Source organism: Prinia subflava, chromosome 5, assembly GCF_021018805.1.
Source record: "Prinia subflava isolate CZ2003 ecotype Zambia chromosome 5, Cam_Psub_1.2, whole genome shotgun sequence".
NCBI classification, from domain to species: Eukaryota; Metazoa; Chordata; class Aves; order Passeriformes; family Cisticolidae; genus Prinia; species Prinia subflava.
In genome coordinates, this window is record NC_086251.1 from 24,555,250 (window position 1) to 24,571,638 (window position 16,389).

At 42.9% G+C, this 16,389-nt stretch overlaps 2 protein-coding genes across 3 annotated transcripts in view; one reads left to right on the forward strand and one right to left on the reverse strand.

The window, feature by feature from the left end:
• F2 (coagulation factor II, thrombin) overlaps positions 1 to 16,389 on the reverse strand; it is a 329,241-nt gene that overhangs the window by 174,470 nt on the left and 138,382 nt on the right. The window lies entirely within an intron of this gene.
• Positions 6,174 to 16,389, forward strand: part of LRP4 (LDL receptor related protein 4) — an 83,335-nt gene continuing 73,119 nt past the window's right edge. For both annotated transcript variants that reach the window (XM_063398437.1, XM_063398438.1), the window contains exon 1: positions 6,174 to 6,390. In XM_063398437.1, coding sequence (XP_063254507.1) covers positions 6,306 to 6,390 — 85 coding nt within the window. In that variant the 5' untranslated portion in view covers positions 6,174 to 6,305. The remainder of the gene's footprint in view (positions 6,391 to 16,389) is intronic.

Sequence of the window (16,389 nt, forward strand, 5' to 3'; positions counted from 1 at the left end):
ATGACCACTTGTTTCTTTACAGGCCAACTTTATGTATTCTAGGTTTTTTAAGAAAGGAAGTCAGCCCATCGAAGATATTCCACATACTGAGATATAACATCACCTTTCCTTCTGATTGTGTGATTGATTTTTACCACAAACTTCTTATCTGAGTCCAGAGACTATTGATGGCAAACTACATTAATAGCTGGAAGTCGAAGAAAGACACAGGTCTTCAGTTCTTTAGAAAATGCTTCTCTGTGAAGTAAAAAATTAATTTAGGAGACACAACTTGCTACTTATCCATTTGAATGTGTTTGGGGAACAAAGGTGGCTAGGCTTCTGTCTTCAAGCTGAATTCTTCTTTTGCTGGCTTTCAAGAGAACATTTCCCTTTTAAGCTCTTCCTCTTTTCCTGTTTTCCTGTGCCAGAGTCAAGGCATTAAGCTGTGCAGTTCCTAAGGGTAGGCCATAGGCTACCTTTGCAATGCAGACATTCTGCAAGGCCTGGATAATTGCCATTTCACTGCAGGGAGGAGTCTCATCATGAATAGAAGAGGGTGTTTGTTTGCATTATTTTTACATAGAGAATGTTATGGAACCAGCAAAAGAAGGAGCAGAACCAGCTTTCAAAAACACAGGAAGAGTTACCATCTCAAAGAAAATATGAAGAAAGGTTTGGTTTGGTCTGTTGTTTGGTTTTAGGGTTTTTTTTTTCCTATTTTGAGAGTCAATTTACTTATGGTATTGTTTTTGGTTTTTTTATTTTGTTCCTAGAGGGGAAGATTAAAGAGCCTTGGAGGTTGGTTTCTGTCCCACCTTCTAGACACACACACGAAAAGGGGTGGGGTTAGATGAATCTGTACTTTGGACATTACAGTACAAAGGACCTTTTGCAAAAGTCTTAATATCTCAGCTTTTGAATGTAGACATTTAAAGTAATCTTTAGTTTTTCTGGTCTGCACTGCAAAGTAGAATTGGTAGAAACAGTGGTCCATGAGATGATCATAAAGTTTCCCCCCCAAAAAAAGTGCAATTGGAATGCTTAGAAAGCAGTAGTTAAATGAAAGGTTAATAAGATTAAGTAACACATAAACTCTGACCTGCTAAGCTGAATTTTATATTTTTGGAAATGAAAACAATTGTGGTAATGCTGCAGAAGATGGCATATGGTTTTATTAAGAGTAAGTGAGCAGCAGCTTGAGAAACACTGTAGGGGACAATGGTGACAATATTTGAATGTTTATGACACCTACAAGCATCTCTGGGTACACAGTAGTACTGCCAGTACTTAGAGAACTTAAGGAAGGGCAACAAAGGAAAACGTGATAACATAAAATATAAACCAATATTAATCAATAAAATACAAATAATTAAAATATTAACCAATAAAATATAAATCACTGTTAAAATTTCATTTAATGTATTTCACAGAGAGACCATTATTACAAACTAGGTAATCAGATGCAAAAGCTCTCAGTCCCTCAGCTCTCACCTCATCAGTGAAGTTGGACACCCAACAGTCCTGTATGTACAGGTAAAATCTGACACTTAGCTTACCTGGTAATCCCATCTACCACCTCTTTAGTTCACTGGCGGTATGGAAGAGGAAACTGATGTGGGTAATGTACCAGTGAAATAACTAAAGAAATTAAAAGGGCCACTGGAAAAATCTCATGGTCTAATACCTATGATTTTTTCTTGAACTTAGAGCCCTGTTGGGAATGTTTTGGTGTTTTCCTGGCTTTTCTGTTTATTTAGTGGAGCTCACTAGTAAAACACAATTTGATCAATCAGAGTGCAGAGTTTGTAGTTGTCTTTCCAGTTAGGATTTCCTGAACTATATCCATTGTAGAACCTAAGTTTGGTAGGGGTTCCAAAAGATCGCCTAGTCCAGTCTGTACTGCATCAAGACTAAACACATCAAGGTTAGTACCAGCATGCTTATCAAATTGTGTTCTTATAAAACTCCTGTGGAAGAGATTCTTCAGTCCTCCTAGACAGTCTGCTCCACCGTTGAAAAATCCTCAGCTGGAATGCTGATCAGAAAAATCTTTTAAGTATTTCTTGTTGCAAATGAAGTTGACTCTTTCATGTCTTTCTACTGGAGCCATAGAGAATGGCTGATCAACATCTCAGTAATTAGCTCTTATAAATATCAGAAAGCTGCATCTGGCTTGAAGCTTTTATTTCTTCACTAGGCATACCTAATTCTTTCAGCTTTGTCTCAAAGGGTTTGATCTATACACTTCTTGTTCCTATTATTTTCTTGTTTCTCTTCAGAGGTTTTTATGTTTCTGTGGTGTTCAGGCAGGACCAGGCACAGTATCCAACTGCAGATTCAGTATTACGCGAATTAAGGAAATCAAATTGTCTCATATATGACACACCTGTTAAGATGTTCCAGAATTCCTGGCAGTGCTGCTGCACTATTGGTTTATATTGTTTGTTATCCTAAGATGCTGTATTTCTGTCTAGTCCAAAATTCCATGCAGTTTATTAATTTTTCATTCTGTTTCCCAAGAATATGTTTTTAACTACTGTATTCATTCTTGTTGGTTTTTGGACAACCTGACCAATCTGTCAATAGGATTTGGGGTGTCTGATCTCATCCTTCCTAGTGTTTTCAGTTCTTTGCCTTTGTTTTGAGGTTATCAGTTGTTATAGCACAGATTTTACAAGCATAAATATTGCATTGTTTAAGTTGTCAGTGAACATAGTAGACAAAACAGAACTCAGGACGTATCTTGAAACAGATCTGAAGTGCCTTTGCCTTTTGACAAATAATGACTAATGGCCACTGTGGTTTCCTTCTGTCAGATGCTTGCACACCTTCCCATATCTGTATTTAAAATGTCGTTCTATGAAAGAGTCTTGTGACATGATGCCAAAAGCCATACAAGGTGTATTGTGTCTGTTGCCTTCTCTTCACACAGTGAGCTTTACATTACTTTAAAAAGCAAAAATTTTTAACACAAATTCATTCTGCCCATTTCTCATTCTAGTAAATTAATTCACTCTATCTCAAGTACTCAAAAGACGATTGCTCCAAACCTTTCTGAACAGAATTAAGCTACCCAATGTGTCATTCTCTTTTAGGAAACTTGAGGTGCGGAGAAGCATCTTTGCAAGGAAAAGCTCATTTGAACATTTAAAAATACTTTGATAGGTAAGACTTAGACCATTTTTTTTCTCTTTCTTTCTTTAAACCTCTTATTAACATCTTTGCAGTTTCAAAATAGATAAAGTGTGTTTTCCTTAATAATCCTACCTTGTTCTGGTCCCCTTCTTTCTTCTTTTTCCAAAGACACCATGTTCTTGGTTGTCCTTTTCCTGACATGGGTTTGTTATTTAAAATCACACTGAAAATGATGCAACTATCAGTATTATTTCACAGCACTTATTTTCTATCACTGGATTGGTTTATTTCTCTAATGTTTCTTTTTGGAGGGGGGTGTATCTGAATTATGTCTCAAAATTATTATTAGGATAATAATCTTCTTCCTGTTCCATTTATAATGACTAGTGGAAGTTTTTTGCTTGGGCATGTTGTAATATAAATTAATTGTTAATTATATTTTAATTACTTCTTTCTCATCTGTCTCACAATACTTGCGTTACATATCACTTATCAGTGATCTATAAATTATTGCAGGTTACTTCATGATGCTCCTCCCTCATAGGTGTGGGTAGAAGCAAGTACCTACATTGTGCATGGGTTGAAGTGTATTCTGATATTTACATAATCTTAAAGCTATTTGGTCTGAAAGAGGCAAGACCAAAGCACATGGTTAAATTTTACCAACATTATTTAGCAACTCTTCTGCTTTTACCATAAATATCCATTTGGGACGACATAAATCTACTTTATAATTATTCCTTAAAGATCTCACATGTAATCAGGGCTATATTCAATCAAAGTATTTATCAACAGGTTGGTAATTGAGAAGGTTATAATATAAATTTTCATCTGTTCAATTGCAACCTATTCAGGAGATGTTTGTGAAAGATAATGCTATGTGCTTCTCTAACATTTCACCAGGGGATTTTAAAATTACTAATAAGATAGAGATATAGTTTAAGGAAGTTTAGCTTAGAGAGGAAAGTGATTTGCCAGAATACAGTGCAGGATGCAGAGGACTGGTAAATACACTTTAACAGAGTGGGTAAAAATGTTTGTTCCCTGGGGAGAGAAGAACTGAAGAGCTAACAAGTGAATTTACTTGTATGTAGGACAATATTTTTCAATATTTTTCAAGAGGCTTTTGTTTCAGACACAGGAAAATACCCATCTCAAAAGCTGAGTGTTCCATGACCTAAGTATGTAATTATCAGGAGGTTCTGGGGCCTGTTTCCGTGCTTTATCACACTCAGTACTTCAGCACCTAAACTTCTAAAGGCTTCTGTGAGCCTGAAGTCAGAAGGACTCCTCTGAGTTATACTACCTGATGATCTAGCTTTAGCAGAGAATACAAACTTATGTGAATTTTGGTTATGTTGCTCTGTATTTTAGGGAGGTACAGTGGGGGTTTTGCATTCTAGTCAGTCACCCAGTCAGTGTGAGGTTATTGTTTTCTCTCTCTTAAATGTAACTAACTATTCAGAATTCTTCTCCTTCAACCATCTTAAACTCTGATAACTCGGAGTTTATTACTTTACAATAATTGTGTGTACTTTCTGTGCCTCAGTGTGTCACTGATTCCAAGTCAATATTAGAATAGAGAAGTTTTTTAGTCTCTTCACCTCAACCAGTCCCTCTTGACTGCCTGTATGTGTTGTTACTCTTCTGCAACTTCGCACACTTTGTGTATCTTCCACTAATGTGGATCTATTCCTATCTTGAAGCAGTGGTTCTGCATATAAAGAAAAGAGTCTGCTTTTTAAAAATTTTGGTAGCCAAATTTAAACGATTTGCTGCTTACTGTTTCTTGTGGTGTTCTGCTCTTGGGAGTTCTCCTCAGAAGCTGCATTGGATTATTTTCTCTTTACACTGAGCACAATTTGTCAAGACTCAGTCCCTGTTTTAATTTTACGTTGACATTTTTAATAATACCCCTTGTCTTCACCATTTTACACTTAATTAATAGAAGTGGCATAATTCTCTCTATCACATGCTGTGCCATTTTCTTACTCTTGTGATTGTTTAAAGGATGGGATTAATTGCAACTTCCTCTGGATTCATCTATGGGAAGGCTTTAAATAAGATCATTTCTGTTACTGGCCCTTTGGTGTCAATTCGACAAAATTCTCATTTCCCCTGTGGTCAGGGTTTGGACTATCCGAGTCAGCTTTCCATTCAAGTAATACTTTGAAATAAACTGAGATTAGTTATTTAACAACAGTTCCTTGCACTGTCAACCCTATGTATTAAAATGTCTAATCACGCCAAAAGGATCATAAAACTGGCTCTAAGGGTGATCTCCAGTAAAAGCCTGTCTGCTTTTTAATGCAGCACCGAACAGAAGGCACATAAGCCAATTGTCCAAGTATTAATTTCTATTCCTGCAGGAAATGACCCTAATTTTTTTAGGGTACCTGACATTCATATATAGTTAGCTGTCTTCGGACACCGCGGCTATAAGGAAAACACCAAATCGCAGAATATTGTCACGAACGGAGGGAAAAATGAGACGTTCCCATAGGTGGCAACATGCATGCTGGGCGAAGGGCTCGTGAATGTTTCCCCTTCGAAGGGAGTTTGGCAAACGGGGACGGGACGGGCAAGAGGGCTCTGCGATTTGTCCTGGGTACAGCCAGCTGCCGCAAGTCGGGAAGCGGTGGCAGCGCGCTGGGACCAGAGGATACGGGGCAGCCCTGCGGCGGGCAGCCGAGAGCCCGGAGCAATGTTCCTTGGCAATGCTGCGGGAGCTGGACAGGGAGAGCCGACACCGACGGCCCCGAGCACAGGAGCCGCTTTAGGAAGGGCTTCCCCGCCCGCGGTGAGGGTGCCGTACCCGGGGCAAGGGCTGAGGCGGTCCGGGGGCTCTGGGCGGCCCCAGGGGTCCCGCAGCGGTGACGGGCGACGGCCCCACCGGGTGCGGAAGAGAGGTGAGCGCATCGCCGCGTGCCTCGGCCGCGGGACCGCCTCTGCCGCACGGAAAGTTTGCGAAGTGCCTCGGCGCTGGGGGGAGCGGGGCGGGGGCTGCCCCGGCGGGGCTCCTCCTTCGGGGCCGGGCCTGGGCGGGCGGAGCGGGGAGGGAGCCCCCGGCCCCGGAGTTGCCGCGGCTGCGGACGGAGCGAGCGGCGGTCGTGCCGGGGTGCTCCGCGCAGGAGGAACCCGCGACGTCGCTGCGGGCGGCCCGGGCGCGGGGCCGGGGCGCTGCCACCATGAGGCGGCGCGGCGGGGGTTGTCTCCTGCCCGCGCCTCCGCAGCTCCTGCTGGTGCTGCTGGGAGCGCTGCTCCGCTCCAGAGGTAAGCGGCTGCAGCGGCACGCTCTGCCCCGCGGCAGCGCGGGGGGCCCGGCTGCCGTCCCGGGCTCGGCGGCGGCGATCCGTGCCCGGGCGGAGAGCCCTGCCAGCCGTGCCGCTCACCTGCCCGCGCCCGCCGGGCGGGGAGCCGTGCCCCGCGCCGCCCCGCCGCCGCCGCGCTTTGTCCGCGCCCCGTCCCGCGCCCGGACGGGGGGCTCTCGCCTTCGCCGTGTCCCGGCGCGGCGGGCTGGAGCCGGCAGAGTGCCCCGGCAGGCCGGAGCGCGGGTCGCGGAGAGGTGCTGCCCTGGGCAGCGGGCTCTCCCCGGCGGAGAGCCCGCAGCGCCCACGCGGCCGCTGCCCCCGCGGAAGTTTGGCGGCGGGCGCGGGCTTTGTTCCCGCGGTGCGAGCGGCGGGCCGGGCCGGGGCGGGCGCGCAGGTTGCCTCGCAGGCTGCCGTGCCCGGCGTGTCGGGACAGCCGCCGCTCCGGAGCAGGAATGCAGCCGCGCACCCGCCGCGACGGGCCCCTTAAAGGTACAGCCCGGCTCCGCGGTGGCGCCCCGGGCTACCTGCCTCGCCTCGGCGGGGACTGCGAGTCCTCCCGCAGCGCCGTGGCACAGCGGGGCCAGAGCAGAAGTACCAAAAATAGTGGCGAGGGAAGGGTTTCGTTCCGCTCTTAGCGAGCCGGGAGGTAGTCCCATGAAGTCTCGCCATGAAAACTTCAGCTCTGCAGTTGCTCCGTCAAGTGGCATCTGCTGTTTCTTCGTCTTGTGTGGTGGTTGTTGATTTTAAAGTGCGCCCGGTGGAGAAGAAAACATCTAAACAGTTCGCAAAATTGTTTATAAAGAGTTAGAAGGCTTTTGGGGGAGGGGTGTGGAGAGGAGATACCTACCTCATTTCTTTCCCTTCACTGCCTTGGCAGCTGCTGTATAATTTCACCCATCCGTTTTCTCCCGTGCTACTCTGAAATTACAGGAAGCATTTGCAGTAGTGCTGCTGACCTCCATCATTCTACAAGTATTGCCCCTGGGGCACAATCATAGGGAGTTTGGGTTTCAGGTAATATTATTTCTCTTCTAACAAGAAACCTAATTGCAGGCAGCTTTGAAGAATGTGCTACGGCAGCTTAGACTGACTAGAGAGGGCTGTAGTTCTGTGTATCAGAAAGCCTGTTTTTTAGGAGCCAGAAGTACTCTTGAGTTCCCAAATGCCACACAGATACTTAGCTGCCCTCTGGGAGTGAGAAGGAGCTAAAAGATAGATCTTGGTGTAGGCACAGATCTGGATGTGTTTTATTTTGGCTGTTACCCAGGTGCTCCTAGTTAATGTGTCTGGGCTGTTAACAGCCATGTGGGGGATGTCTGATTGTAAAATGCAAGTTTGCTAGTAGGTGGTTGTTCCTTGATGTCTCTAGGATGCTTTTTTTATGGCAGCTTGTTTCTCTTTCAAGCAGTTTTCCCGTCAGTGCAGTTTTGTGTATCCTCTTGTCAGATGACTGTAAGTTTACGACTGGATGTGCCTGCTGCTTCCAGAAGTGAATATTCTCTTTCCTTCATTGAAATATAAGGAAATAGGGATGCAATTTTGCAATAAGGACACAATTCCTGGGCAAGCTTTTTCCTATTTGAAGCAAGGAAAAACATGAGAAGATAGCAGGATGGAGGTGGCAGAGAAAATGCCAAAATTTGTGATGAGTTGGTGTTCCTCCACTTAGCTAGAAAATCTTCAAAGTTGTCCCGTAGAAGTGCCTGCAGGGGGGTGATGTGCTGCTTAACTGTCATAAGGCATCCATGGAAGTTGCCATGCCAAACAGGTAAATTGTTAGAGACACTTGGTCATTTACTACTCTGCCTCAGTACAGGAGTGTGTAAAGCAAACAAGTCTGCAAGACTGACCTTTGACTCTTGTAGTGGATAGAGGCAGATCAAACTGGGGAAGTCTGTGCCAAAAAAATCCCCAAACCAGCAAAGGAGGTCTGCAAGTATCTTAAACTCTCGGAAAAGTGTATCAGGCAAAAGCAGGTATAGAGAGGGAATTTAATGCTAATGTCATGCCCTGCTGGTGGCTGGAGTGAGAATGACCTGGTGTTAAGATGGTCTGTGTTGGTATAAATACAGAATGTCACAGAACCTGTCTGGCTGATGTGTTTGCTGTTCTGGCTCCTGGAGCTCTGCCAGAAAAATACATAGCTAATATCAGAGCTTCACTTCTGAAACATGTTGTCTACGTTTTATAGTTGGAAAGCTGAACGTGTTACTTCTGTAGAAGTATATTTTGCGGTGGGAATCACAATTTGCACTGCCTGTGCTTGGCATTGCTGTTGGTTCCACAGCTATTAGCCAAGTGCAAAGCACCCGTTTTCTTATTGTCAACTTGGATAATGTTCTGCTTCCTGGGTGTGCTGAGAGTGCCAGGGTTTGCTGGTCATCAGTTTGCATGATATTCACAGATCTCTTGGTCATCCTGAATTATCTTGACTTTCTTTTTTCCAAAGTGGTGATGGCACTGAGTTCCATTCCCTATATTTCTAAAATGAAGAGCAAGATGCAGGTGGTGACAAGTGGTGTTTTTTTTTGTTTTGCTTTTGACAATTCTGTCTACCAAAACATACTGGAAAAGCATATAGCATAAATCTTCCAGTATGAAGTTACCACTATTGTTTTGTTTAGTGTGTATAAGTGTTTTTCTTTCATATTCTCTTTCTAGAAGCTTTCAGTTGTGTGCCATAGCACTGTTTTCTGCAATAGAGAAACTCTTCTTGTATCTTGGAAGTGTGGGTGTATGCAGCAAGAAAATTAATAGGTGCATAGTTACATAAAGTGCTTGCATTTCCAGAGTGTCTTGTGAACCTTGAAGAGGGATATTCTCTTCCTGTGAGCCACAAAATGTGATTTCAATGTGTTTTTCTACATTGTGTTCTTTGAAGTTACTGAAGAACAAGTGGTTAGATATAAACATTACGCAGTTGTTTGTAGTTCAGACCAGAAAGCAGTACTTGCTGTATGTTAAATAGAAAAAGAAATTAAAGTGATTTGTATTTTGTTTTTACTTGCAAATGGTCTCCAAACTAGTGAAATTAACATTAAAAAATAGTTAAAACATTAATTCTATGAGAATGATCTGTAGTCTGATAGTGCTCTTGAATCTTGGTGCACTCTTGTGAAATAGGCAAATATTATCCTTGTTTTGTAAATGTGGGAAGTGAAGTAGAAATTGTCTTGCCCAAGGCCAACTCCATTTGCCCTAGAATGCAACTTACTGTTGAACACAATAGAATGTATGCTTCATAACACTTATAAAAGCTGATAAAGAGATATTATCTTAAAAACCAGTCAAGGTTTTAAAAATAGATTTATATAGTAAGTGCATGTTCTGCACCTTCATTAAATTGCCTTGCTGCATGTGACTATTTCTCTTTCTAATAATATTTACATTTCTCTTGCTGATGGTCAAAAGATCATAAAACCACAGAAATTTTACCAACTGTCTGTTGGAAAGGGTGATTTGGTAAGTAAAGTGTTATTAAAAGAAATGTAAAAGAAAGATGGATACTTAGTTTCTCTAATCCTCCATTATTTCTAGTTTAGCTCTGGCATATAACAAACTCAGTCCCTCAAATGGCATACTGTACTTAGCAGCTGGCTGTGTTTCACACAGTCATGCAGAAAACACTAAATGTAATTGTCATCCATGAATCCCATGTCCTTGATGGTTAGGCTCTTACTTTTAAGTCTGTGGTGCCAATGGTTCTTTGCCATTGCTGTTAGGTTAGGTATTACTCTTTTATGGGATTTTGTTGTCTCTACTGAATGAAAGCTGGGTGCTGTAATGCTGTTGAATCTCTTCTTTATTCTGTCTGTAGATTTCCATTTCCCTGTACAAACGATAGTAAGCTTATGGATCCAGAGGCTTGTTATTCTGTAGACTTGTGGTTTATTCATGCTATATATCTGGTTGCTCTAGGACTGCTACCTGGGAGTATTTGACTGCCCTCCTGTTGTGAGTGAATTCACGTTGGGGTTTTTCAGCTTTCCAGGCATGTTTTTCGGCCTCTCTTATGCAGAACTGTCTGTTAGATGCTGAAGTGTTCCAGCCTGTGCCTTTGGTCTGGGCAACTCTTGAGCTGCAGTCACTCTGTGAGCAGCAGATCTCCTTGGCCGTTTTCAGCCTAGATGAAAGGAGAATCACTGTGAAAGGGCAGGAAAATAAGTTTTCATAAAGACTTCATTAACATCAGATGGCACTGATGTTTGTTGACTTTTGTAGTGCTGAATTGTGAACTACTGAAATTTTTTATATCAGGAATTACTTAATTTAATATAGAAGACAAAAGAAAAAAGCCAACTGAAGTGTCATGAACCTAATTCTGCTGGTATGAGATATATTAAGCATTCTCATATAAGCATGTTAGCACACCTGTGGGTTGAAACGTGGTAACAGAAGCTTTGTCTGTCATGAGGTTCTTAGGTGATTAGGTTCTTCTGGTATTAGTCACCAGTCAGCAAGTCAAAAACCATTGAGATTAACAGACTGTAATGTAGATGCATATTCAATGTTTGTACTGCCAATTGCAGTTTTGTCAAAAAGTGTATGACCAAAGACAGCAGAAGACAAAGACAGATTTTGTTTCTCAAGCTGTTGTATGTTGATAGCAACTTTCTGATGTTGCAATACTCAGAGGTAAAAAGAGTTAGAACAGAATTCACCTTCCTGTACTATAGTGATAAGGTTGTGTAAAGAACTGTTGTCCAGCCAAGCTTCTAGTAGATAACATATTTGCCTGAAGACAGACCCCGTGTTCTGTAGTGTCAGGATGGAATTTTACTCTTGGAGTTAAATCTGCCAACAGTGAGACGTTATCATGACTCCAGGCAGAGGAGACCCCTCTCCTGGCTACCAGCATGGTGACTTCCTCCGTATGCCCTAGCAGGGCATAGTCTTCTGTGTCTCTTTGTTACTGCCCGACAGCCCCTCCCAGCTGCTGGAGCTTTCTGTTTCTATTGCATAGCAGCAGTTCTTTAATCAGAAATCTTGTTAGTATTCAAGGATAATTGATCCGACTCTCTGGTAGGGGGTGGGGACCCAGCCTTGCATCCTTCTCCTCCTTGCCACCCCCAGTTTGACCCCTGTTGTCCCTTTGTTTCTGCTGTTAAGTTTGTGCCAGTGATATGTGTGTGTGTGCTGTTTTTCCAAGCAGCCTGAAGTTGGCTGTAACCAAGAGCAGCAGTTAAATAGAGCCCGATTTCCCCGCTTCCTGGCGTTCAGTTGTTCGGCTCCATTTTCTGGTCTTCTGTGTTTTTGATTTGCAGAGAAGGAACTTACTTGGTGCCCCCGGGCATCTCTTAAACCCATTAGAACAAACTCCATTATTTCACTGTACTTAGAAATCCTCCTCCTTTAGTCCCAGCATCCATCAAAATAATGTATCCTCTGTAAGGCCCTCTGGAAAATGTTTAATAGGATCTTTTCAAACTCAAGGAGAGTTCCAGTTGGAAAGGGGGAGGGGAGAAGGCTAATGGAAGATCTGACTGTGACTCGCAGTAAGCCTGAACTTGGCCTGTGTCAGCTCTCCCTTCACCTCCATGCTGAGGGAAAGCTGAACAGAGCGGATCCAACACTGGGATCAAAGCTGGAAACAAAAGGCTTTGGGAGAAAAATTTCCCGTCTGGCCAAGAGGCAGCCACACAAAAGTGGTGCATAATTTATCACTCGAGGTTTATTTCTGCTGTGCTCCTTCTGGAGAGAGGAGGAAAAAAGAAGTGACTCTCCTGCTGTTTCAAAGTGGATAAGTGATGGCTTTGGAGATTTGAGGCAGGAAGGAGCTAGAGATACCATGGAAAAACCTTTTCAGTGCATTCTGTACTGAGCTCCTCTCTTCTCAGACATGGTCAGGCATTATTTCTGTTGAGGGGAACCCTATTCTTGCATTTTGAAGTTTCAAAGAGTGAGGACTTTTAACTTCTCTGGTAATTTCCAAATCACAGTGGAGTGGTGTTGCCCTTGGCAAAATCAAGTTCTTTGACTTTCCAAGGTGTTTTTCTTAACTTAAGGATTGGTTGAGGTGCTGTGGCTCTTCATGTGTAACATGAAGGAGGAGGCTACGTTTGCCCCAAAGGCTTTATAGTCTTAATTGGACATCTGACATCCGATAAGGATCAGGGGTGTGATAATTCTACTGGGATAGATAAGGTCAATATTAAAATGGTATCGCTTTCTAATTAAATTTCCTTTAGCTTTGGTTTAATGGGAAAAGCTTCCAAAGTTTTTCATTTCAATCACTTCTTAGAACGAGGATAGAGAGGAGTTTTGGGTAGGAGTTGGCATCAAAGACTACTGAAAGCTGGTAACTGTGTAAATAAGGATGAGGAAGCAGATGCAAGAGTAGTGTAAACCATAAGAAGGTAAAGGGCTATAGGAGTATAGATATTAACAGAAGCAAAGATAGGCATTTAGGAAATGAAAGCCAAGGACTTGAGCTGGCAAAGGAACAGAGGAGTCATGTAAGGAAATCCAAGTGGAGTAATTATGTGGGATCTGATGGCAGAAAGAATTGTTAATTAGGTAGGATAAAAGATGGAAATTTTGAAAGTGAAGATGAGTGTTGAGCATAATTTAACTGCTGAGACAGGGAAAGACGTATTTTACTAATGCTTTAAAGGAGGATGATTCCTAACAAATTGTTAGGAATCCGTGACAGTAGAGCCCCTGACCTAATAGAGTGATTTTATGAAATACTAGGAACTGAGCAATGCAGTCAGAGGTGGAAAGGGAGACTATTAGCAGAACACTGAGATGGTGAGCCCATGAGATAGCTCCATCACCACCTCTGTCTGCGGTGGTGGAACGTGGAATCTGTCAGCTTTGGGAGCACATAAGCCAGAAGGATTTTTGAGTGGGATGTCTAGGAAGGTATTTTCAGGACAGTATTGTCTGAAAAAGTGCATGAAATGGGAGGGCAGAACTGAAGTGAGAAGGTAGAATTTTGGAGATAATTGAACAAAAGCATAAAGTGAGAATAGGCGATTACTTTGGGTTTGGTAAGAAGTCTGGATATAGAAACAAGTGTAAGTCTGGTGGCAGAAAATTGCTCCTTTCCTGGAAGAGCAGCCTACTTCTCTTCCCCTTCCCCATTAAGAATTGCTGTGTGAAAGAGTGAGTCACTATTGTGAGCAGTTAAAACATAGACACCTGATGTTCTCAGCCTTCTTCTCTGAAAGGCTCATAAGAAGCATTTTGTGACTATGCAAGGTTAGAGGGAAATACATACTCTGCTCCTTTGGCCTGAATCTCCAGCTCTGTCAGTTCGTTTGACTTGGTGACAGCTAGTAGTGCTGGGAGAGGTTCTTGCTTAAGGTGCAGGCATTCAGTGTATCAGAACTGTCTCGTGGGATCTAGGATTAGAATAAAATAAAGACACACCTTCTTTCTTTTTTTTTCTTCTCTTCTTTTTTTCCCCTTTTTGCTCTCACCCAATTTTAGTTCTGAATTTCCATAACTGCTGAATAGTCAAATCCTTTCGTTGCAACTCTGAGGGCAGAAGAAAAAAAAAGGAGAGAAGTCTTGGGGTTGTAATTTCCTGCTTCTGTTCCAAGCTTCTGAGGATGAACCAGGAGGTGGGATAATTCTGTGAATTAAAACTGCATTTGTTAAGAAGAAGCCAGCTTTACTGCTGTCCTTTCTTTGTTATTCAGACTTTGCCACTTCTTCAGGCTTGACAAATTTAAGAAATTAGGTTTTTGAGGCCTCAGAGACTGTATTCTCCTCAATGTGATTTTTGAAGCCTGCTACTCCTGAAAAGCCTGAATTGTGTTTCTTGTGGCTGGAGGACATGCCACTAATTTGTGCTGCCTTTATAAAAGGGCCTTGATCAGCAGAGTACCTATTAGCATGAGGAAAAACATAATGAATCTGTCTGTGAGAGAAAACTATAGAGTTTGTGGTATGGGAAAGGGGAGATAGACTGGAGGCTGCTATTCTGGAGGCTTTAATGGCCAAGAAACAGGAGAGAATGGTCTTTGGTGAATAGGAATGCTAGAGGACTACTTGCATGTTTGTCATGGATCTCAGACAGTAGTATTCAGTGTTTAAATCTCAGACAGTGAGATACAGGAGTAGGTGAGAGACTGGGTCAGGAATCCTTCAAGAAGTCCTTCAGGTCACTGCCCTGCAAACAGATCTAAGTTACTACATACAAGGAAAGAGCAGGCTGAGCTCAGAGCTGTATGCATGCAGAGAGGAAGTGGTGAAGGGAATTTTCTTGGGCATTGTCTTGGAAACAGGGAAGGACTGATTTGTCTGGTTGATGGGGTTATGCCCTTTGCTATCTTAGGGAAGGCTGCCTCTGCATCTGACTTCTTCCCTGATCCAGTGAACAGCAGCTGCAAGAGGGTGTTGACTCATGAAGAGCTGATTGCCGAGAGGTTGTCTCCACCACAAGGGTGGTAACCTCATGTGTTCCAGTTTGAACTGTCACCACTCATAAATCAATACTGTCTGTAGGCCTTTGTTCACTGCATTTATTGAATGTGTGGAAGAATTCAGACCTGCAGTCAGCATTACCTTAAACAACAGAAGACCTCTAGGCCTTTTGGGTGTTAGTTGTTGGTTTTAGGGGGTTTGTTTTTGTTGTTTGTTTGTTTTGTTGGTTTTCTTTTTTTCCCAGGCACAAGGTTCTTTTATCTGGGAAGCCCATGGATCCCCTGCCTGTGCCTCAGCTCCTCTAGAAGGGCAGATTTGTCATCATTGCATTTTTGACAGTTATGCTGAGTAATTTCTATGCTACCAGTACTCAAGCAAGAGCAACCTTGGTGTTCCCTGACTTCTGCAACCTTCAACTACAAACTTTGGCTTGAAGCAGCTTGCTCACTAACAGGAGAAGCCTGTTATTTCTCTGAGGTTTTTCTTGTTTGTGACCTGCCTTCTGTGAACTGGAAGATGAGGAGCTTTAATACTCTGTTGCTCTTAGTGGAAATTCCAGACTAGAACAAAATAAACAAATTACTTAGGTTTAAGTTTTACAGTCAATTGTCCCTAGAAAATGTCGGGCCTTTTTTGGTGCTTCTTTTCTTGCCTTGTTGTGGTTAGCTCTTCACCCGTAAGTCTTTAGAAGTCTGGAAGCAAACTTTTAATCTTGAAAACAATGTCAGAAAAAAAAAAAGGATAATTCCTGGGATACTCTGTAGTAACTTTTTCTTGGTTAGTTGTGCTGGAGAAGCAAACTTGATGATGGTAATATTTATGCTGGAAGAACAAGAGAAACCCAGATGATCATTTTTTGAGAAAGGACCTGTGAGCAATTTTTGTGATGAGATGCTTTAGAACAGACTGGTAAGAAAAAGGGGGGTGGCAGACACTTCCCTCCTTTAAATGCTTAGCAAAACCCCACTTAGCTTAATTGGGTACACAAGGTGAAGCCTAACACAGTTACAATATAAAAATAATGGGAGATACAGGACAAATTAGACCTATGTACAGTTCATCAATTGTAGGATAAAAATAAACAGTACTCAGACAGAAGCCTTCGAGCAAGGAGGGGAGTGAGGCAGAGGTGACATCTCTGCTATGTACATCTTGACTTACCCGCTCAGGCGAAACAGCCTCTGAGCTTGGGCTTCGATGAAGTGACTGGGACAGCTGCCAAAACACCTACCTTTGCTGGCTAATGTACTGCAGTGCTCTGGTCCTGGAGGTTCATCTGGGAAAGGTGTGGAGTTTTTTCTTGAACAACATCATAACAACATGCTTTGCATCCTGGGTCAAGATCTTAAAGTAATTGTGGTGGCAATGCTAAAACTGCTTCTTGAAGTGTCGTGAGGACAGAGGGCCACTGGAGTTACACCCCAGAAGAGCAGGTAGCCTAAGGAACCAGCTTTTCTGACTGTGCAGGCTGCATACCAAAGTTTCTAAGGTATGTGCTTTATGGCTCCATGCCCTTTAGAGACAAGCAGAAGGGGAGTGGCTCACAGGAGCAATATGACAGTAACTCTATAAGGAGAACATTACCTTT